Source organism: Canis lupus, chromosome 1 (assembly GCF_011100685.1).
Source record: "Canis lupus familiaris isolate Mischka breed German Shepherd chromosome 1, alternate assembly UU_Cfam_GSD_1.0, whole genome shotgun sequence".
Lineage (NCBI taxonomy): Eukaryota > Metazoa > Chordata > Mammalia > Carnivora > Canidae > Canis > Canis lupus.
In genome coordinates, this window is record NC_049222.1 from 95,530,488 (window position 1) to 95,553,246 (window position 22,759).

General features: G+C 47.0%; 1 protein-coding gene and 1 long non-coding RNA gene across 2 annotated transcripts; both read left to right on the forward strand.

Moving 5' to 3' along the window:
• The first annotated feature begins 35 nt into the window (after positions 1 to 35).
• On the forward strand, positions 36 to 21,443 carry LOC102153005 (putative spermatogenesis-associated protein 31C2). Its single transcript, XM_038525511.1, has 7 exons — positions 36 to 113; positions 9,591 to 9,670; positions 10,424 to 10,493; positions 11,018 to 11,078; positions 11,340 to 15,146; positions 20,837 to 20,939; positions 20,994 to 21,443. Exons 1-7 carry the CDS (start codon positions 86 to 88, stop codon positions 21,441 to 21,443), a joined length of 4,599 nt encoding a protein of 1,532 aa, XP_038381439.1. The 5' UTR covers positions 36 to 85.
• LOC119875979 lies at positions 1,311 to 6,617 on the forward strand. The gene is made up of 2 exons (XR_005354302.1): positions 1,311 to 1,505; positions 6,185 to 6,617. It is a non-coding gene; the product is annotated as an uncharacterized LOC119875979 (long non-coding RNA).
• Positions 21,444 to 22,759: the final 1,316 nt, after the last annotated feature.

Genomic DNA, 22,759 nt, shown 5'->3' on the forward strand with positions numbered 1-22,759 from the left:
AAGTGGGTGGATGTCACTCGACCCATGATGTCACAAAGTGAACATTTAAAACAGCATTCCATCATCCAATGGGACTGACATATACATGGTTGGGCCCAGGCAGACCTGGGTGGGTAAGTTACACAAAGATGTTGCCCAAATGTTCATGGTCCCCACTCCTGGCACTCTGCCTCCTCTTCCATTATGCATCTATGGCCTCCTCATAGAGAGTTACTTATAATCAGTTGACAGAAGAAGAGAAGAGTTGTACCTGGATCATAGGTAGTTCTGGCATATATGTAGGTATGAGCTACAAGTAGACAGCTGCAATTTTATATCAATTCAGGGGCTGCAGCCAATGGTTTGGCTGGATGGTCAAAGACTTGAGCATGACTGGAAAATTGGTGATGGAAAATTGGGGAAAAGGTCTATGGATGGACTTCTCTGAGTGGCTACAAAATGTGAATATATTTATATCTCATGTCAATGCTCAGCAAAGGGTGACAGCACAAAAGCTTTTAATAGAGTCCATAGGATGACTTGTTCCATGGCTACTATTTCCTTTTTCTCCAACCGCCCTCGTCATTGTTCAAAGGGCTCATGAACAAAGTGGCCACAGTGGAAGAGATTACGTATGGGCTCAGCAACACTTATTTCCACTTACCAGGTCCAATGAGGCTATGAACCACTGCTGCATGCCCAATCTGATGGTGGCAGAGTCCAATATGGCACCATTCCCCAGGGTGATCAGCCAACTACCTGGTGGCAGGTTGATTACACTGGACCATGTTACGTTCATCATGGAAGAGGAAATGTTTGTTTTGTTCTTCCTGTAATCGGCACTTGCTCTAGATATGTATTTGCCTTCCCTGCAAATTGTGCTTCTGCTAAGTCTACTGTCCTTGGTCTTATGGAATGCCTAACCCATTGGCATGGTATCCTATACTGCATTGCTCCTGAGCAAGGAATGTATTTCATATACGAGGAAGTGCAACAATGGGTCCTTGATGGTGGAATTCATGGTCTTACCATGTTTTCCACCATCCTGAAGCAACTGGCTTGCTAGAACAGTGAAATGACTTTTTGAAGACTCAGTTACAGTGCTGGCTGGATGGCAATAACTTGCAGCAAACTAGTCCCAGGGCAAGGTTCTCCTGGACTGGGTATGCTCTAAATAATGCATCAATATATGATGCTGTTTCTCCCACAGTCAGGATTCATGGGTCAAGAAAGATAGAGCTAGAAATGAGAGTGGCATCTGTATTACTCTAGTGATGTCACTAGGAAATCTTTGCTTCTTGTTTCTGTGACCTCATGATCTGTGGATCTTGAGGCTGTAGCTCAAATAGAATGCTACCGCCAGGAGACATGACCATGATTCCATTAAACAGTTAAGACTGCTTCTCGGCCACCTTGGGCTCCTCAGGCCTTTGAAAAAAACACATAAAGGATGAGACTTAAGGTGTTTAATGATCCTGACTACACAGAAAAATGAGACTGTTAATCCACCGTGGAGGAAAAGAAGGGTATGTGTGCAGTACTGGAGATTCCAGAGGCATCTCTCAGTACCACTAAGCACTGTAATTAAAGTCAGTGAAAAACTACACCAATCCAATCCAGTCAGGACTATTAATTGTCCAGACAATGGACAGGAATAAAGGATTGGGTCACCACCAGATAAAAAACTATGACTGGCTGAGGTGCTTGCTGAGAGCAAACATAATACAAAATGAGCAGCAGTAGTAGTTCTAAGACCAGTCTTGACCTTGTGACCAGTTACAGACATAAGAACTCTAATTCTTTTTTTTTTCAAGATTTTATTTATTTAAAGAGAGAGTGCATGCAGGGGGAGGGGCAGAGAAGAAGGAGAGAGAGAATCTCAAGCAGACCCCCCTACTGAGCATGAAGCCCAACCAGGGGCTCGATCTCACAACCCTGAGATCGAGACCTGGGCCAAAACCAAGAGTCGGATGCTTAACCGACAGAGCCACCCAGGTATTCCGGGACTCTAATTCTTATGAGTATTTCTTCCTTATTTTGTTATGAATATTTCTGTGTGAGTCTATCTGTATCTTTGTTTTCTTCCTCCTTTCAGTCCCTTATCAGAGAACATAGATATATGGATTTTACACCATCCTATTGAAGTTATAGGGAGAAGAGGGGACATCTCCAAGGACTTTGTATCCTCCACTAAAGAATGTATTAGTGCATTTTAAGTTGTACGTGGGATAATTGTATCACGTTAGACAGAAGTATAACCTTGTTAGTGTCTTCATTTGGAGATTAAGCATGACTCAAAGAGATGTATGGGTGCTAAATCAACAGGGGTTCATTGTGATGGTTACTTATATGTGACAACTTGTGTGGGCCAGAGTACCCAGATAGTTGACCAAATACCTCTCTGGATGTTGCTGTGAAAATATTTTTATATGTGATTTTCATTTAAATTAGTAAACTTTGAGAAAAGCAGATTGCTCTCTGTAATGTGGATGAGCCTCAACTAATCAGTTGAAGGCCTTAAGAGAAAAGACTAAGATCCTCCAGAGAGGAAGGGATTCTGCCTCCAGAGTTTAGACTCAAGCTGCCACATCAGGTCTTCCCTGCCACCAACCTGCAGAATTCAAACCTGCCAGCTTTCACAATGAGTTAATGTTTTAAAATAAATCTCTTTCTGTGTCCATCTCTGTCTCTATCTCTCTCTTTCTCTCTCAACACACACACACACACATACACACACACATCTTAGAACCCCAACACAGAAAGTACTTAACATTTATAATTAAGAAAAAAAAAGAATGAATAAAGTATGGAAGGTGGGCATCATATTTATTCAAAATTATTGGCATGTGCCTTGGTTGTTAATTATAAAATCTCTAACAAAAGTCTCTAGTAAATTCACAATAATGCACCTTTAAAGAAAGTATAGAAAAGGACTAGGCTATAAACTAAAACCTAGGGGGAAAAAAAGCAAAGTGAAAATCCAGTAACTACATGAAAAAGTATGAAAAGTGATAATAAAGAATAAAATTAATCAAGTAAAAAACATATACTACTGCATCTAAGAAGGGATATGTAATCATACATCAACAAAATATGAGAATGTGATTTGCTTCTCCTGGAGGCGGTGGAACCAGGTTGTCAGTTTTCTCCAAACTCTGAGCAAGCCAGTCTGGATTTGATTCTCCTGCACAGAGCTACCAGCTAAAGAGCTCATCTGGTGGTTTTCTTTCCCTTGGGGAATTGTTGATAGACTATCCATCACACACTTAGCGTAAGCCAGAGCATAAAGAATAGCAGTGTCAACCAAAATGGTGATTATTAAGAATGACTCTCATCCCCAAGCTAGCATGGTATTATCTCACAGAGATGAGCCTGGTCAAGAAGCTCAGAAGCAAGGCAACTCACGCTGGAATTCCCACCAGGTACAGGGCACGTGGCTCCAGGTTCAGCTGTTCATGGGATGGATTGGGAGCTCTGATTACCACCCTTATCAGGGTAATGAGTGGGTCAGATTGAGCAGGGTGGAGATGCACAACGAAGAAATAAGTGTATATACTCATGGCTGGCTGACTCGTAAAAGAAACAATGATGGGGCACCTGGGTGGCTCAGTCGGTTAAGTGCCTGACTCTTGATTTCAGCTCAGGTCAGGATCTCAGGGTCATGAGATCGAGCCTGGAGTCAGGCTCTGAGCTAAGCAGGGAGTCTGTTGGAGATCCTCTCTCTCCCTCTGCCCCCACCTTGCTCGTGCTTTCTTGCTCTCTCTCACTCCTTCGAATAAATAAATCTTTAAGGAAAAAAAAAGAATGATAAGAAAGGCTGCACAATTAAGCAAAATGAAATGCCAGTGAGTCATCATGACATCTGAATTTTCAAAATGATAATGAAGAAAGTAGAGAACAACCCATCCTCCTATACATGCCAAAAAGGGGGGGGGGGAATCTGTCCCCTTTAAAAAGTGTTCCCTTGGAAAGTATTTTCAAGGACATCTTCTCTTACCCACTCATTGGATTTCTTCTGAATATTTATGGCACGGGTATATAATGAATGCCTTTACGTAGAGCATGAATATGAAAACGGGCAGGAGCAATCAACCCAGCATCAGAATGTGTTGCTGAGGCAATGTCTGGTGCTGCAGGATTTCTTGGCATCAGGGCTGGATGTCAATCTGGCTGTGACCATGATGGTGTCTGTGGGGTGTTGTCTACTTATGGACACAGCTAAGGGGACAAAATCACTGACTACAGCTGACCTTCCCTTGTCTGTTTAGGGAGATGGCCAGGGCTCAGAATGGTTAAGTAAATTGTACATTTTTATTAAAGCAATAATCCAAAAGAGCTTTCTTTGAAGAGTTTAAATATTATTTTGCATTTCTGATGTTATGTACCACTTGAAGGGATGGTCGGCTCTTAGCACCAGTGGGACACCTAGGAGTGGTCCATGGGTGTCTACTGTTGAATAAAGTTGCATGAACTTCTAGGAGTTTCAGAGAAGCACAGGGTTTGCTCAGAATAATTTTTTTAAGATTTTATTTATTTGAGAGAGAGAGAGAGAGAGAATGAGTGAGAGAGAGCAGGGAGGGGGGGCAGAGGGAGAAGGAGAAGCAGACTCCTGGCTGAGTGGGAAGCCCAACCAGGGGCTCGATCCCAGAACCCCAGGATCATGATCTGAGCTGAAGACAGATGCTTCACCAACCGAGTCACCCAGGCATCCCTCAAAATAATTTTTTTAATTTAAATAGGGTTAGGAATTAGTCTCAGTCCCTTTCTGGATCACATTGAGCCATTTTATTTTTTTAAGATTTTTAAAATTCATTTATTCATGAAAGACACAGAGAGAGAGAGAAAGAGGCAGAGACATGGGCAGAAGGAGAAGTGGGACTCAATCCCAGGATCCGGGATCACAACCTGAGCCAAAGGCAAATGCTCACTGAGCCACCCAGGTGCCCCACACCGCCCATTTTTAAAAAGGGGTAGAGAGAATGTAGCAATAGCATTGATTTATCAATTTCTGCTTCAGACCTCTGAAAACTCATGCTCCACCTTCTATGTTCTCCAGAAAAGGACAAACATCATTATTATCATATAAAACATGACCACACAAAATTCACATACGTCCTCATACAATCAACTGCACAGGTAGAAACACATGTGGCCAACCAGTCAGCTTGGTGACTGTAGCTGGGATCACTGGAGCCAGCTGAGCTGTTCTGAGTCAAGTCTGCCCAGAGAGATGCATTTTAAAGGAAACTTGCTGAAATGGAGCATAAACATCATACTGGAAGCATCAGAGCCCAGGCCCCCAAAATACAAGTAAATATCTCACTGTCAAGGAAGATCCATGCATTGTTCCCTTTCTCTCAAAAGTCAGAATCAGAATCTTTAAGTTCTTTGATTTAATAGAACAGGTCTTATCAAACTTGATATTTAGTATGTTCCAATGTCTTAGTAAAACCTCCTTCAGGCCCACTTCAACTTCCTTGGGCTTCTGAGGATGCAAGAAGCCAATTAGTGCCATTTTCATAAAAATCTCCCAATATATATAGAGAGGGATGGTCACTTCTTTACTTTGTTGCTTAAAGACTAAAATAACCCAAATCGTTGACCTTTTGTCACATATCTTCTTTTGATCCTGAGAGTCATTTGATTGGCCTTCCTGGGACCCATTGATAGATTGTCTTTTCGTCTTGTTGAGGATTGCTTTTCTGGGCTCCACACTTTTTCAGTGTTCTAAAAACATACACACAAGCCTATTTTTAAAATTCAAGATCTCTTCTTGGAATATTCTGGAGTAGATGACAACCACTCACACCTCACCAGCATAAATGAGAGCACCTGTTATCCTGCTCTTTTTCCAGCATCATGTTTTAGTTTAGCGAATCTGAAGACTGAAAACACATTACCATATCCTCCAGAGTGTGCACTTTGCTCTGTTGATAGAGGTCTTAGGTAGTGAGGCAAAGCGGCAAATTGAAAGGATATAGATTATATGCGGCAAAAGCATCCTCCGTATTGTGAAAAGGACAATAAAAGATCCTGCAGGTCTCATTGAGCTGGCTTTATTCACAAAAATGTTTATGTTGGAACTTGAACTACTTTCTAACATGAGGTACTAACATGAGTATTAAGAAATTTAGTTTCTTGGACAGCATTTCACTGCAAGCCTGGGAGAAATGCAGAATTATCTGGATGTTCTTGTCTCTTTCAGGGAATATCCTATAATGTGGGCCCAGAGCTTGGGCAGGCCCTCAATTTACCCACGTGGATTTGAATAGATGACACACAGGGCACTAAAGAACTGAATGTTATAACCTGCGCTATTGAATGAGCACTCCCAGGTAAAGCATTTATCAAATCCTGGCGTTCATCACAGAAAAAGTAAGATGGTACACCAAGTGTTCCATCGGCACAGAACTTATGATGTATCAGATGAAGCGCCAAGGAAGAGGGAATCAGGGATGCAGTCCGTCTCCGTGAGCATCAGTGTTGTCATGAAGGACATCATGCCAGCTCCAAAAAGGCACAGCTCAATGTCTACCCAGCGTAAATATGTAGAAATGGTGTTTTTCTTCTAAAAAGATACGTATTATACATAAATATTAAGATCAGTATTTATAAATAAACAAGAAAAATGCTCCAAACATGAAAAGCATATCTAAATTTCTTCAAAGGCAGCTATATATCTCACATTTTTACTTTTCCCCATGTTTTATTTATGAGAAGTACTTTTCTGTGGGTCACCTGGCAAGCTCAGGGCTTGTTCGCCTCAGAGTCCCTGGCCTAAATTCAGATATGTTCGCACCTCCTCCTCTTTGCTTTAATAAAAGCTCACCACAAGCGGGAGGTCTGGTCTGATCTGTTTTTTTTCAAGTCACGGTCACCTTGCTCCAAGAGCCTGGATGGTGTGCCAGCCAGATCCAGGTCCCGCTGCCTGGCATAATCAGAGCACAGCCAGGGTGACAGCCACAGCTCAATACCTTCATTTACTGCTGAAAATCTCTAGCCAAGAGGAAGCAAGTGCCATCCACTAAGAGTCACAGATCTGCGTTTTACTATTTCAGGTTTGGAAACTATCAGAAGGTGATCTTATTTGAATCCAGCTTATTGTAAACAGGGCAGTGGGGAAATGGGCAATGCACGGCTTCAACACTCAAAGTCATGCTGGGGTCTTCAAGGTGTTGAGAACAAAGACTGCTCTAGAGCACAAAGCATCCCTATAATCGTTTTTTCTGCTCCCTTCCTATGAGGCTGTCGGGCATTTTATTTTTGCTATGTTCAGTTTTATTTCCAGTGGGGTTGTTTACATTACCATGAAGTGTCTTGACATTTAAAAGTTATGTTAACATTTATAAATTATTATAGAAGATGTAAGGGATAATGAAAAGAAAACCCATAGACATCCCAACCTAAGAATTGCGGTATTGTCCACATCTTTGGAGGTGTCTGTACTTCCCTCCCCACCCCATTCCTCAATCCTGTTCATCACTCTCAGTATTTTCTTTATAATTTTACTAAAGTAAATGCATTGCTAAATAACACGTTATTTTGTATCGTATAGTTGTGAAACTAGAACAAATGGAATCATCCTGCATAAATTTTCTGCAAGTCGCTTGTGTTTTATTTCTTCCTCAGTAGTGTGTCTACATAACTTGCTTTTACAATGTTTAGCTATAGTTCATGTCCTTTGACTTGAGCATGATACTCTGGCATATTGCAGAGCACGGACTTCCCACTCGATTAGACTGGGTTGTTCCCCATTTTTTGCTTTTGTAAAATGGGGGAGTTTCTCCAGCTCTAGCCTTGGAATCGCTCTGTCAAAGGCCCACTCTCTTCAGCCTGTACCAGGTCATGATAAAGCGTTTTCCAAAGCAATGGCCCTAACTCACAGCCCCACTATAGTCAGAATAGATGTGCACGAGCACATCGTCACACAGGCAGCTTTCAGCGATGCCAGCAAAACACTCCGTATCAAAGACATTCTCAGAACCTAAGCTGCTTTCTAGATACTAACGTGAATGTTGAGAAATTCAGGGTCTCGGGTAGTGTTTTGCTGCAAACCTGTGAGAAATGCAGAATCATTTGGATATTCTTATCTACTTAAGGGAGTGCTCTCAGAAAGAAAGGAGAAAGGAGGAGGGAGACAAAATATTTGTAGAAATAATGGCTGAAAACTCACTGAATTTGATGGATTCAGTGTTTACCTACAATAAAATAAAAAGAAGCAGATGTGCTCTTAAATACGTCACAAACAGTGATGTAAACAACACAGTGGAAAAACAAAGTGGAAATTTTGAAGCAAGACAAGAACTTCTCTTCATACTCCAGAGGACCACAGTTAGAATAACCACTGACTTCCCATCAGAACCAATGAGGGATGGCCTTGAAATGACAATAGTCAACAAGTTGAAAGAAAAAAAAATTGTTGAGGCACCTATGTGGCCCTGTCGGTTCAGTATCAGACTCTTGGTTTCAGCTCAGGTCGTGATCTCAGGGTCCTGGGATCGAGCCTCACGTCTGGCTCTCTGCTCAGAGAGGGGTCTGCTTCTCCCTCACCCTCTGCTCTTCCCCCTCCACTTGTTCTCTCTCTAAGATAAATAAATGAATCTTTTTAAAAAATTGTCAACCCAAAATTCCGTATCTAGTAAATCTGTCCTTCAAAAATGAAGGCAAAATGAAGATATTCAAGGTATACAAACTTACAAGAATTACTAAGGGAAACCTTGGAATTGAAAAATAAAACAGTAAAACAAAAGAATAACTTGATTCTTAGATTTGAAAATGCCAGATTTGTTAAAGAATGTGTGTGAGTGTGTGTATGTGTGTCTACAGAGAATGTTCTAAGAGTGTTTCTGCCATTCACTCTCTACTGATCTCAGAAGCAAAAATGCTAGAAACTTACAAAAAAAAAGTACTTTGAAGATTTAACTATTTCAATCTGCTTTATACTTATTTAGCTTTGTAAATTTTGAGTAACTATTCATTTTCTAAGTCCCTCTAGCTGAAGATAGTGAGAATTGAAATAAAACATTTTAAAATGTTTCCAAAACTCACACAGCTAAGGGTGTGATGCAAGGCAAAAACATAGTATGTGGGGACGTTGGAGATGCAGACAGATAGCACCCAAAGAGCAAAAGTTCCTGGGAATTAACCAAAATTCAGGGACGACTCCAGATTTTTAGAAGCTATGAAATTGATGGAGCCCAAGTAGAGATCTCAAGGGAAGCAGGTATTACTTGAGTTCCGGGAGGGACAAAGAGCAAATGGACAAAGGGGAGAGAAGAGGAGTGGCAGGCCAGGGAGTGTGGAGAGATGAAGCTGCAGAGCCAGGTGGCAGGGAGGGGCTGCAGTCCTACTACTTCTGTCCCCTCACTGCCCTCAGGAGCCCTTTGTGACCAGACCACAGCTCTGTGATGTGGGCCTGGGGCTCTTGTCCCCAAGTCCACTCCCAGGGTTTAGTGGCCTGCAGGCAGCCGTGCAACCTGGCACTAATGCATTTCAGAAAAAAGAGATGGAGAATTACCTCTTCCCTCAGAAATACATTATTGCTAGTTGGCTGAGCTCCGGTCCCACTTCATGGGCAATTAATATCATCTTCACCTTCCTGTGTGGACTAGGACTCTTCTTCCTGTTATTCTCCTACTTCCGGAATGATGCATCCTTACCACCACACGAGAAACACAGAAACAGCAGGAAGGTAAGGAACCCTTAGCCCAGACCCAGTAGAGCATGATCCCATCCACTTTTCTATTAGTATTTCTACTTTTCTGAATCACTGGAGAGACTCCTGAGGTAGGAAAGAGCAGCACATGCATTGCCAGGAAGAGAGCAGAACACCATCTGTCCAGGGACAGGCCAGACCAGGAAGAGGTTAGAGGGGCACGAGGATCTCTACCTGATGATCTCAGGCCAGGAGTGCAGGTGTGGTGGAGGGCCCCAGGACAACATCCTCAACACACACCACCAGTGGCCGAGGACGGGATGGCTGAGGGCTCCATCTGTAGCACAGATCAGGCCCCTGAGAACCCATTCACCAGCCACCTTCCTGGGGCAGGTGTCTCAGGTGAATGTTGCTCTGTCGGGGCTGATCAAGGGCAGCGCTGGGCTCAGGAGGCCCCAGGAAGCAGCTGGAGTGGGGCTCTGACCTCGGGGAGCAGGGTCTTACCTGAAGAAACGCAGATGCTGCAGGTCTGAGAATGTGTGTGTTTCTTGAGCAGAGGATCAGTGACAGAGGAATTTCTCACGTAGAAAATCCTTCTGTACATTCTTCAAAGAAGAAAAACTGAAAACGTATTTATCTACTTTGAAAATGAGTAAAAGAAAGAAACCCATGCCCCCTCCCCTCTTAGTTAAATGTAGGAAGTCACATTGTTCATGAGCACTGAGCATCTGCAGCTCGCTCCAGAGGGCAGGGAGGGGGTCCCAGTCTCCCCATGTTCTCTCATCTCAGCATCGAGTGGAGCCTCAGAGAAGGAGCAGCAGGAGCCAGAAGAAAGCCCAGACTCTGAAGACTCTGAAAGGTGAGCCTCTGCCCCCGAGCCCTGCGCACCCCAGGTACACCATCCCTCCTGCTCCGAGGGCCCAGCCCCACCGTCTCCAGGATCCTGGGGCCCGAGTCTGTTCCTTGGGAAACAGAGCCCTGGTGGGGGCTCCTGGGAAGCAGAGCAGAACCCTGACGCTTCCTCGATTCTGGGCCAGAACGAAGCCCCAAGGGGCCAGACATGGTGTTGCCCAGCAGGGGCTGCAGGGCCTGGTCAACCTCTAGCTCCAACTGTGGACAAGTTGTCCAACTTTGCTCAGAGTCCTCTGTGAGGTGACCCAGTCCTGTCTCCCCCAACAAGGTCATGAATGGGGATGTACTCTGTATAGGACAAGGCGATCCCCATCATGAGCCTTGATGTCACTGTGTGGCATGTGGCCCTGGACACTGAAGTTTGGGACTCCCGAGTCTAAACCACAAAGGTCTCCCCTAAAGGGACACTGTACCCAGCCTCCTCCCTTGGGCCCCTGCCTTCACGTCTATGACCCAGTCTCCTGTTTCAAGCTTGCAGAGATTGCCTGCAAGAACTGGAGGAGGTTCGGGAACTGATTTCCCTTCTCCAAAGGTAAAGAATCTTTATCCCTTCTCTGCTGGGTCCTCCTCCCAGAGTCTATGGTGTGAGCCCAGCACTGCAGGGACACTAGGGCTGTCCTGGGGGTGGGGGAGAGGGCAAAGGGGAGCCATGGAGACAGAGTGTGGCTAAAGCCCTGGGGTGAGGAACTGCAGGAGCACTGTGAAGTGGGTGTGGGGGTGCGAAGGGCCGTGGGACCCACCCTCCTGGCCACGTCTGCTCCTGGCTGTAGCTGGTGCCCCCTGCCTCCTGCAGCCACCTGGGGAGGTTCCCTGACCAGGAGGCCTTTCATCAGCTCCTATATCAAGAAGCCCCTGAGGAGGTGTCCAAAGCAGCGTCTGCTGGAGCCCACCAGCCATGCAGCGAGCCTGGGGAAGATGCTGCTCCCATCTTGGTCCCATCACCTTCCCCCGCTCCTCTGACTGGATGCCCTCTACCTCTGGCCTCCACTCTGTCACCAAGCCCAACGACCTCCTCAATTTCTCTTCTTTCACACTTCTCCCTGAGTGCTTCTTGGCCACCAGAGCCTTTCCTTCCCCTGGATGGCTTTTCACACCAGTCACTTGCTCTTTCTCCTTCCCTGCCAAGTCTCCCTTCTTCAGAGGCCTGTACTCCCGCTCTGACAGACTCCTCTGCCCCAGCATGGCCAGACTCTACTCTGACTCTCCCTCTGTGTGACTCAATGGCACCCCCACTGGGCACCATCCCACAGAGTTCATCTCCACGCACTCCTTGGTTAGCTTCTCCTGTTCCAGTCATCTCAGGCCTAGGCTACTCAAGCTGTCCTATTTCAGCCCTGTCCTGCTGGCAGGCAACTGCCAAAGCCTGGAGCTTCTCCACTTCAACACACTTAGAGTCCCAGCAAGAGCCTCTGTCCCACCAGCCACCAGAGGTCTTGCTCTGGGGAGACTCCACCAACAGACAGGTAGAGGCTAATATCCCCTCTTTCATCAACCCCGATATCCAGAAGCTTCTGGAGATACTAATCACTAAGAGAATAGAACTGAAGATTTGGAAGAAGGAAGGGTCAGATGACCACCTAAACTCTTTGGGGAGTAGGTGCAAGTCCCCAGGTGACAAGCAGGACACCCTGGGTTGCCAATCCTTCTGGAGCATGAGAGGCATACAAGAACGGCTGCTCAGTCCTGAAGAGCCTCCATATCACGGGACTTCGGGAGACAATCTACAGCAGAAATGCAGCCAGCTCTTCTGGGGTCTCCCCTTTCTGCACAGTGAGTCCCTGGTGGCCACTGTCAGCATGGCTGGTTCCCCACTGGAGCTCCCGTCTGTCATATTCAATGAACTCTCTCAGACCTTGCCCCTCCCAATGCAGGCCAACGTAGCTTCACATCTTTCACCAGCCCAGTCCTTACCTGACGCTATGGTCCAGCCCCAACCCTTGACCCCAATCTTGTCCCAGTCCCCGCCCCTGCCTCTGGCTCTGCCCCAGCCCCAGGCCCACTTTGCACCCTCTGTTCCAATCGAATTGCCTCCTTCTCCACCCAAGATGGGGATACCTTGCCCTGCATCCGAGAAGAATACACCATCTTTCATCTCAACTGCAATTCAAAACCTGGAATGTCACTTTTTAAAGAAGCAATTAGAAAGGGACAGGACATTACCTGCTGTGGTAAAAAGATCTCAGGAAGTCTTTAACCAAGTCTCTCCCAACTTTCTGCAAGATGACCAGGACCCTGAGGCCCATGAGTCCACCTCTGTTCTTCCCGAGGATTTGATCAGCCCTGAGCTCCGGGAGCAACTGGAGTGGCACCTTTGGAAGAGGTTCATGAGGCACCAGAGTGGCCTGCCCCACAAAATCCAGCTGTCTGTGAAGCTGATCCAACCTCAAGACGAGGCCCTGAAGGTGACACAGGCACACAGTCAGCGCAGACCCATGTGGCCCTCTGCATCCAGAGACCGAAGCTGCCAGGCTGTGCAGAAGACCGGGTCCAGGAACCCAGCAAGGACCATGCCAGGAAAAAAGCTGGGCAAGGATACAAGGTCTAGTGTGCGGAAGATTCAGAAAGATCTATGCAGGGGCTCATCAACTTCTCCGTGGAAGGAGCCAGGAAAAGGTTCTGAGGAGTCAGACCCAGATATGATGAAGCGCTCGACAAGCAGCCAGGACAAGAAGCATCCAGAAAAGATCCTGAGAACCCATTTGGGCAGGAAGTTGGGGCAGATCAGAGAGGGGCAGATCCCTGTGGATGTTCATCGCTCTAGGCTTGCTGTCAACCATGCCTCAGATCTTCCCGGCAAGCCAAGCATCCACAGGAAAACTGGAAAGCCAGCAACTTCCAAGGGTTGGAAACCCTGCATGACCACTTCCCACGATTTTTCCATCCTCAGCCCGTACACTCAACGGATGCTAGAAGCACATATTATAAGGTTCCGGGTAAAGCACAGATGGAGCCTACCCCTCAAGGTTCTCAAGCCCATAAATCTCTTTAAGTTGAAAAAAGGCTCAATCTTTCCCTGGTCCTCCACTCCCCACCCAGCCACCAGCATATCTAAGGCCTGCTCAAAAGCCAAGTTCTTGGGCAAACCTCCTCAGCCCCATCGAGGGGAGAAGGAAATAACAAAAGAAGCAGTTCCCCCCTCAGAGACCCCCCTCCCTGCCCCTCAGCCTACATGTGAGGAGATCCCACAGACCCTGGAAGGGATCTCACTTGGTGAGGGCCATGGGCCCCCAGAGGCCCCTGTGGCTGGACAGGAGGCCAGACCACCTTCTCAGACCCTCACATACAGCTTTGTGGGCAGAATCTGGCACAGTGAAACTGTCTTGGGGGCTTTTGAGTATAGCAGCTTGGAGTCAAGTCCAAGTCCAGCAACGGCCACCAGTGAGCCAAGGAGGGAGACGGGGGGTTGGACCTCACGAGACTCCTGCTGCAACGTAACAGTGCTAGAGCTCAACTTAGAGTCCCAGTCTTTGAGTGCCAAAGAGTCCAGGGAGGCAGCAGAGAGTGAGGAGGCCCCTGCTTGGGGTGACACCTTAGAACCCAGTGTGCTTCCTAATGACCAAACCATCCATGTGGATCTGAGAAGATCGGGGTCTTCTGGGGGCAGTAATGGCCCCTCAGCATCTGTAAAGTTGGTTGCCCAAGACCCAGAAGAGCCATGCCTTGATGAACAGCTTAGAGAGTCTGCAGTCCAGAGATTGGCAGAGTCAGAGAACCAGCCTCAAGCCCCCGTCTCCAATGTGCTTCTTGAAGACTGTGAAACTGGGGTGATTCTTCAAGATTGTGCCACCAACAGTCTTCTTCAAGAATGTCAGTCCAATATGTTCCTTGCTGCAGACATGTTGGCTTCTCAGGGATCTCTGTCTGACTTCCAGAGTTTGTCCAGTGAAGACGCATCAACTTCCCAGATGCTGCTTGGCCTCGTATCGAGTGGGCAGGACAGCCAGTGGCAGCCAGAGACCCTGGTCCTGCAGGCCCCCTCTAGGAGCCAGAGCAAGTTGTCTATCCCCGCTCAAGAGAGAGAGTACTACAGGAGGCCCAACGCAGGAGAGCATGAGGAAGAGGTAGAAGAACTAAAGGTCTTCCAAATCTGTGAGATGAACCATCGTTCCCTGGACAAGGCATCCCCAGAGCCCTCAAGAAGCAAGTTCTGTCCCGTCTTGCTGAAGAAGGAGGAGGTTCCTCCAGAAAGCCAATTCAGAAGAAAGGTGAGGCACTTTCTGCAGTGGATTTTTCCCGGTAAAGGCAAAGGACAGAAAGATTCCGGCCCAAAAGGCAAGCCTTCGTCAACATCTGCCCAGAACCGAGCATCAGGCAGGTCGGCTGTGGGCAGGGGGCCTGCTGAGGCTCAGGTGCTCGTGACAGCCGTGGGACAGATCCTGGAGGAGAAAATGGTGCCTCACCAGGGACTGCGGGCCCCGGAGTGCAACTGCTACAAAAGGGATCAGCAGGCTGCAGCAGGTCCCAACGTCTGCTACCACAGGGTTCTTTCCTACCAAGAGCAGAGGAGAGTGATGAGAGAGACGGCCTCCAATCAGCAAGCCATCCCCAAGGGCCACAGCTGTCCCAACAGGGCCGAGTGGATCCTAGGCAGGGACAACAGGTGGGCCTTCCCGTCCAGGGTGGCAGGGTGCCCAGGCAGAGCGTGCCAGCACAGGCCCATGGTACCAGGAGCCTCAGGCCACCCTCCCCACCCCCACTGCCCAAGGCACTGCCTCTTCCAAAGATACGTCTCGTCTGGCCAGTCAGTGTGTGCCTTTCATGCCTTTCCTGGTAGGACTGTGCATACGGTACAGAGAAAAACTTATTTTTCTCATGTTAGCACATCCTCCATGGGCTAATGGCTTCTTTGAACCACGATTTGTATTGCTTCCCAAAATATATGGTTTTTTTTTTCTCATGAGAGGTGCTGCCCTCTGTGTGGGCCCTGCTGGGGAAGAGAGGGATGGAGTCTGCTCTCCCCAGTGCCTGCTTTGGCTTCCAGAAGGGATGGGGCCCTGGAGGGGGTGAACCCACGGCCTGCTCCCCATGCCCCCTCATGCCCCTTCCGTTTCCATAGCACCGTCCTTATGACCACACACAAAAGAGGAACAAGGCCTGGAAGGCCCCCACCCCAGGATCCAGCTGGGCCCATCCTGTCCTGCGGTGCCGCTACCCCAAACTCCTGGGCCGTAGGGAGGGTTTGCAGAGACAGAAGCCCCCTCTCCTGTCCCCCCCTCCCTGGGCTCCAGGTGGGTGGCAGACAGTTCCCCGTGTCAGAGGGGGGCATGGGGTCTGCAGGCGAGGCTGGCCCTGAGTGCAGAGTGGGGGAACCATGCCCCCCGGGCCTGACGGGGGTAGAGGGTGGCTCTGCAGGGGACTCTCCTGTCCCCGCTGACGCCGGGGGCCCTCGCAACTCAGTGGCAGCACCCCCTCATCCCCTGGGGCAGCACAGGGCGAGGACACCCCCGGCTCTGAGGTGTGAGCGGGTGGGGAGCGCAGAGGCCATCCTGACCAGTCAGTCCCCTGCTCCCTGGGGCGCCCCTCCCGGGAAGTGGAGCAGGGGCAGGTGCCAGGGAGGTGGGGACAGGCCGCACCATGTGGCCACAGGTGGGGTGGTGACCAAAGCCCCGGGGGCCTCCGGGAGCCCCCCCTGCCACCCGCAGGCCCAGAGGAGGGAAGACAATGGGACGGGCCGTGGGGCTGTCACCCCAGGGTCCCCACCCCTCTCCCGCTGCCGGGATCAGCAGCCTAGGTGCAAGAGAAGGGGCCTAGGTAAAGAGAAGCCACCGCACCTCCCACACCAAGGGCCTGGCACCCGGAGGCACTGAGGCCTGCAGGGGGGAAGGGTCCCTTCGGCTCGAGGTGATAAGCTTGCTTAGAGACCCAGAGACCTCTGACTGAGACCCACAGAGACCACACAGAGACCCACATAGAGACCTCCCACAGAGACCCACAGAAAGACCTCCCATCCAGGGACCCCACACTGGGAGACCACCCACAGACATGAACCCTGGGAAATCCCATACAGAGTCTCCTCTCTGAGAGGTCCTGCACGGAGCTTGCCCAGAGACCTCACAGGCATTCTTTAGGAGCCGAGCAGCCACTCAGTGACAGGTCCTTCATCATGGATCTGGAACCGCTTAGCAAACTGGCAGCGCAGAAGGAGCGTCAGGGCTGTGCCCACCTGAGAACCTCTCGGACACTGTCAGCACTTTCCCACACGGGGCTCTCCACTTGAGGGAAATGCTCAAGGAGGTTTATCTCTTCGTTAGGTCATTGCCTCCGAACAAAAGAATCACAGGTTCCACCTGTAGGTCTGCAAACTCTCCCCTCTGCAGGTTTTCATTGCTTAAGCTCTGACCACAGTTTACAAAAACGAAACCACAAGCAAAATGCTGCCAACTCCCAATGAGAAAAAATATCTTATTTGCCCAGTTTTACTTATGTCTAGTCAAAGGATATCTGTGTCACATTTTTTATTTCACTGGAGACAAGATCTGAATTCAAGATGCCTGACTTCCTTACTTTGGAAACATGGTAAAGGTTGGCAGCAAAAGGTTGGAATAAAATAAACCAGCAAAAAGGCATCTGGACTCTCACCTCCCAGGGGGCTGGGCCTTGGCATGTTATGTTGTGCATAATAGCTGTGTCAGGTTTATGAGTTTTGCTTATTTTTAAATGAAACAGGCTAACAGTTATGTGAGGATTTTTACAAATGAGTCAGACACCTACAAATATTTCCATTTTATCCTCTGATAAAGTATGATAAAATCATACTTTTTATTTTTTTTCCTTAAGATGTGACAATGCCCTCAAATGGTATTTTATACATATTTCCAGATGTGACAAAGTCCTAATGTTCTGCTAACATAGTTTACACCGAGATCCTATTTAGGATTATTTAAAATAATTTTCTAAAAATAAACATTTTGCAAGTCTCAGGCAATCAGGCTCCATTTTATACTCATTATAGGGCTAAAAAGAAAGGACACATTGTTTCAAATAGTTAGAAATCTTACAAAATATATCATTTCATCTACGAGATATACACATGACCTAATTAGTAGAAGGAACATCTTAATACCTGAATTGAAGAAAGTGTACATTAATAATCAAAATGTATGTTAATGTACACATCAAGTGTACATTAGCCATCAAAATGCCCACATTATATTCCTAACACTTTCCAAAGGGTGCATTTTCATGACAGTGTATATGTGTTTCTTGTTGCTCATAAGCAACTGATTTTTCTTGCCCTGTTAAAATCTATTTTAATGACAGCTGCCAAGCATGTGTCCCTGGTTAAGTCTCTCAGATTATCCATGGGAACGACAGTGCCAGTCTTCATTAAGAGAAGCAGAGCTTACATGAAGGCTCTTTGGCCTATTTATTTCAACAAGAAATACCCTTCTATTTGCCAGAGTTGACAAACATAACTATTTTTCTACCTTACTCCCTTATGTCGTTGAATCACAAAATGATACAATATGGTCTCAGGTGTCTTACAGTATTGGATAGTATTTTTTTTAATGCAACTAATGCAGAACAAAATGAGGCCAATTAGGAAAATTTTCATACAGGAAATGCTTTACAAAGAGCAGTATTTCCTTGACTAGTTGACCCTTAATCAGTTTTAACACAGTGATTATTATTCAATCTTTGAGTAAGTCATTTAGGGTGGCCATGCAGCCTGCAAACGTAGACAGACATCCATAACAGCTTCTCCCTATGACATGTGAATGTGTTGTCCCTCACTAGCAATTCATAGTTCACTAAACTGTGTACAATTTCAAAGAACTAATGTGTGTTAAAACAACATTCCCACCTATCAAGGCATGCACATCTATCCTATGAAGCCTCTGATGATTTGTGGGTGCAATTTCTCTCACATAAACTTGTACCTTCACCCTAGAAGAGTCAAAGGGGTTCAATCTATTAGAAAAATACTGTCAATATTTCCAGACTTTATGGCTACCTGCATTTTATTTTTAACAAGATTCACCTCCCATAAATCTTACGAATGTTTCGCCATTTATATATACCAAGCAGATATGGAAATCAAAAGCAAACATAGTGGAGGAAATAACAAACTTAGATCTCCATTTTGCTGAAAATGAAGTGATGTTTAATCTACGTGGCTCTCTACATGATATTCAGGATATATTACAAGCTTGGTTTTGAAAACAATTTATATTTAAAACAGGCCTCACACTGATTTCAATAAATCATGTACTTGAGAAGAACAAAATGTGGAGGGTGGCAATTATGTGATAACTTTTTGGTGTTCCACAGGGTAAAAATCTTTTCCCGAAAAGAAAAAAAAAAAATTCAGGCTACAGTGCTCATCCTTAAGAGTGGTTCCCTTGATTGGTCACAATATTTTTCTGTTTCATGCACTTTTACTTTTTTAAGTTACGGAAACTTCTGGAAATGTTCCCACATACACACAGCTACACTTTCTGTGGTGCTCACAGCAAGAACACAGTAGGTAACATGATCCAGATGGTTTCCCAACTGCCACTACCTCTCTGAGGTTGGTCAGATTCACCATTTCCAGGAACAGGATTGGTCTTTAGAATTGTGCCTAATGTTCACAGCAGCGATGTCCACAAGAGCCAAACTGTGGAAGGAGCCAAGATATCCATTGACAGATGAATGGATAAAGAAGACGTGGTCTATATATACAATGGAATATTACTCAGCCATCAGAAAGGACAAATACTCACCATTTATATCTACGTGGATGGAACTGGACGGTATGATGCTGAGTGAAGTAAGTCAATCGGAGGACAATTATCATATGGTCTCAGTCATATGCAGAATATAAGAAGTAGTTAAAGGGACCATAAGGGAAAGGGGAAAACTGAGTAGAGAAAAATTAGAGAGGAAGACAAACCATGAGAGACTCTTAATTCTGGGATACCAAGGGTTGCAGAAGGAGTTGAGGGTGTGGGGATGGGGTAACTGGGTGATGGGACTAAGGAGGGCACATGATGGGATCAGAACTGGGTATTATGCTATATGTTGGCCAATTGAATTTTAAAATAAATGCCCCTGGCCATGCAGATAGCTGCTTTCCCCACACAGAGGCATGTCTCCATTACTGGGGTATGCTGGGGAGCCCTCCCCGCCTCAGCCTGGGCCCCCTGGCGTCCTGTGCTATGATAACCAGAAGAGCCCATTCCTCACACTCATGCTCTCCACAGCCACACTGTAACACAGGTGAAAGTCACTTCCAGATGGTACAAAACAGTGCTCAGCAGGCAGGGTAGATGAGGATACAGAACAGGGAACACCTCCGCCCGCAGGCGTGGGGGGCACAGCTCTCTGGCTGGAAGCATGTTTGTGCTGTCCCCCTGCACCCACCCCTAAGGATGTCTGCAGCTCGGCCTTGCTCCTGAGTCCAGAAGCTGCACGCACTCCCACCTGCTCCCTGTGGCCTCACGATCTGTGCCACTTGCCTGCAACGACCCCTGTAGCCAGCCAGGCTTCTCTGAGCTCGCACACTGTCCTTAAACCTCAGAGGCCAGACCACTGACCTTCCCTCTTACACCTGCCATACCTTCACGCCGGTGACGCTTCTGGGCCAATTTCCAGTGTCAGTAAATAGTCTGTAGAGTGTGTACATTTACACTGCACTGCGTATTCCCCGGGGTGAGCTAAACTTTCCCCTTGGGCAAGTCACCCAGTGCCTCCAGACTTCATTTCCTTGACCCGGAAAATGGGGATCAAAGTTAATAGCATTGTTGCAAGGGGGAAAGGAGTTCAAATAGTAATACAATTTCCTTAGCAAGTATTGAGTGATTTTTCTATTATTGCTGATTTTTTTCTTTCATATTATTATCAAGTCATTTTTATTTGTAAAATAAAGTACACACAATTAGTTATTTTTTTACAGAGTTAAATTTCCTCACACAAAAATGCTAGTATTGTTAGATGGATTAAAAATAAAAAATCCGGGATCCCTGGGTGGCGCAGCGGTTTGGCTCCTGCCTTTGGCCCAGGGCGCAATCCTGGAGACCCGGGATCGAATCCCACGTCGGGCTCCCGGTGCATGGAGCCTGCTTCTCCCTCTGCCTATGTCTCTGCCTCTCTCTCTCTCTCTCTCTCTGTGTGACTATCATAAATAAATAAAAAATTTAAAAAAATAAAAAAATAAAATAAAATAAAATAAAAAATCCTCTCTGGGAAAATAAGCAGTACTCTTCCAAGTCACCTTGGAGTCCTTTTGGGCGATGGCGTTCAGCAGGTCTTTCCTAATTGAGTCTAGTGGTACAGGACCCTGTGATCCTAAAGCTGTTACTTCTTCAGCCTTGAACAAGCTGGACTCCGTGTGCTACTTTCAAAACCAGCCCTGTTGTCTCCACCCGTCTACTCCTACCTGCTCCTTGGTGCTGTTCCCCGCAGCCCTTGGGTAAAGTCGGGGCTCTCTGGTTATCTCTAATAACGGGAGGAGGTCTGGTTTCAGGACTTAAATTGCCCAGACAGGAGTCCAAATGCCAAGTTGCATCTTGACGCGCAGCTGCTGCCCCCCAGGATTGCCGGGGACCTCTCCGTTGCACGTCCTGCCGCGCGGGCTTCCCAGGTGTGCCCGCCACCCTCACCTGCTGGCCCGCCTCACCAATCCAGTTCTGACTACTCATTGCCCACAGGGGCCGGGCTGTGTGGCCAGCACCGCGCTGCCACCAGCCCAACAGTGACCCAGGCCTCTGCAGGGTTCGGAGCCAACTCCTCTCCTGGCCATTTGGTACCATTTCCAGGCATCGCACACATGCAGCTCCTTGAAGCAAGGACCAGCACCTCGGCCAGCCGGTCCCCCCAGGGCCCCCATCACAGGGCAGAGGTCCTGCTCTTCCCCTGGCCTCCCCTCTCAGGGCAGCTCTCGCCCACGGGGGACCACAGTGGTTCCTCTGGATGACCCTCCACCCTGACCCTGGGCGGCACCTACTTCCAAAAGCCATCCCTGGCCCCAGATGTCTCGAGATGGTTAGTCATGCCCTGAGTCCCCAATGCCAGGGGGACTCGAACAGGGTCCCAGAGCTGGTTCCTGGATGCTCCCTGTTGTGACAGAAGTAAGGGTACAGTCCTGACCCTGAAAACTCTCTCTGGAGAATAGGTAGTGGTGCATATTCGACACCCCTTCTCTCCAGGTGCTGCTGGCACAGGCTAGGGATCCACTTTCTCATCCGGGAGCCCTCACCTCTAGGGATTGTGTCTAGCCTTATGACACAGCCTTAATCTGAATTTATAACTTTTCTTTGCATTTTTAAGTAACCTTGTTTCCACCTTTGACCAGCCCGTTGGAAAGAGCTTTTCTTATTCTTAGTAAAAACAATTAAGATATAACCTTATAAAATTTCATATTATTTGGAAATGTATTTATGTTTACTTATTTGTATAACATTGAAATACTATAAAATATTTTATTATATAATACCATGTAATATTTTATTTTCATAATACTGCGGCTTGCCTAAAAAATTCTTGTTGATTTTTCTTCCTTCTTTACAAAAGTCAGAAAATATGTTAGGCGTGAGCTGTGGGGGCACCTGGGTGATAGATGCAGTCAGTTAAGTGTCTGATTCTTGGTTTCAGCTCAGGTCGTGATCTCTGGGTCATGAGATCGAGCCCCCCGTCAGGTTCTGCACTCAGCACAGAGCCTGCTTAAGATTCTCTCTCCCTCACCTTCTGCCCCTCCCCACATATTTAAAATAATAAAGAAATAAATCTTTTTTTTAAAAGGGAATTAGCTGTGAAAATGCCAATATTTGGGAGGTTTTTCACTTGTGTATTTTTATGTTAAAATCTCAATTCTGAGAAAGCAACTATTAAGCTTTGGGGCAGGGGGTGGGGGAATCATTCTTAAGGACATACTAGGTGGAAGAATTTAGATTTGAAGGTCACTTGACATTTTCAAGATGTTTCCCATAAGTTGACAAAAAGCTCTAAAAGCTTAGGAACAGAAACAAATTGAGAATTAAAAGCCAAACCCTTAAAACGAAGAGCAACCTGACATGTTCATGATGCCCTCCTGCACTGCCGGTAAGTGGGACCAGGGCCTGTGTGAAGAGCACAGCTTCTGGGAACTTCAGAGGAACCAGCAGGAGAACAGGGTGTCCCAGGAACAGACACGGGGCCTCCTCCCAGGGCTTCTCAGGTTGATGCTTTACTGCTGAGAGGTGACCACATTTCACAGGGAGACCACAGAAAAGAAGCAGAGAGAGCTCCCAGGAA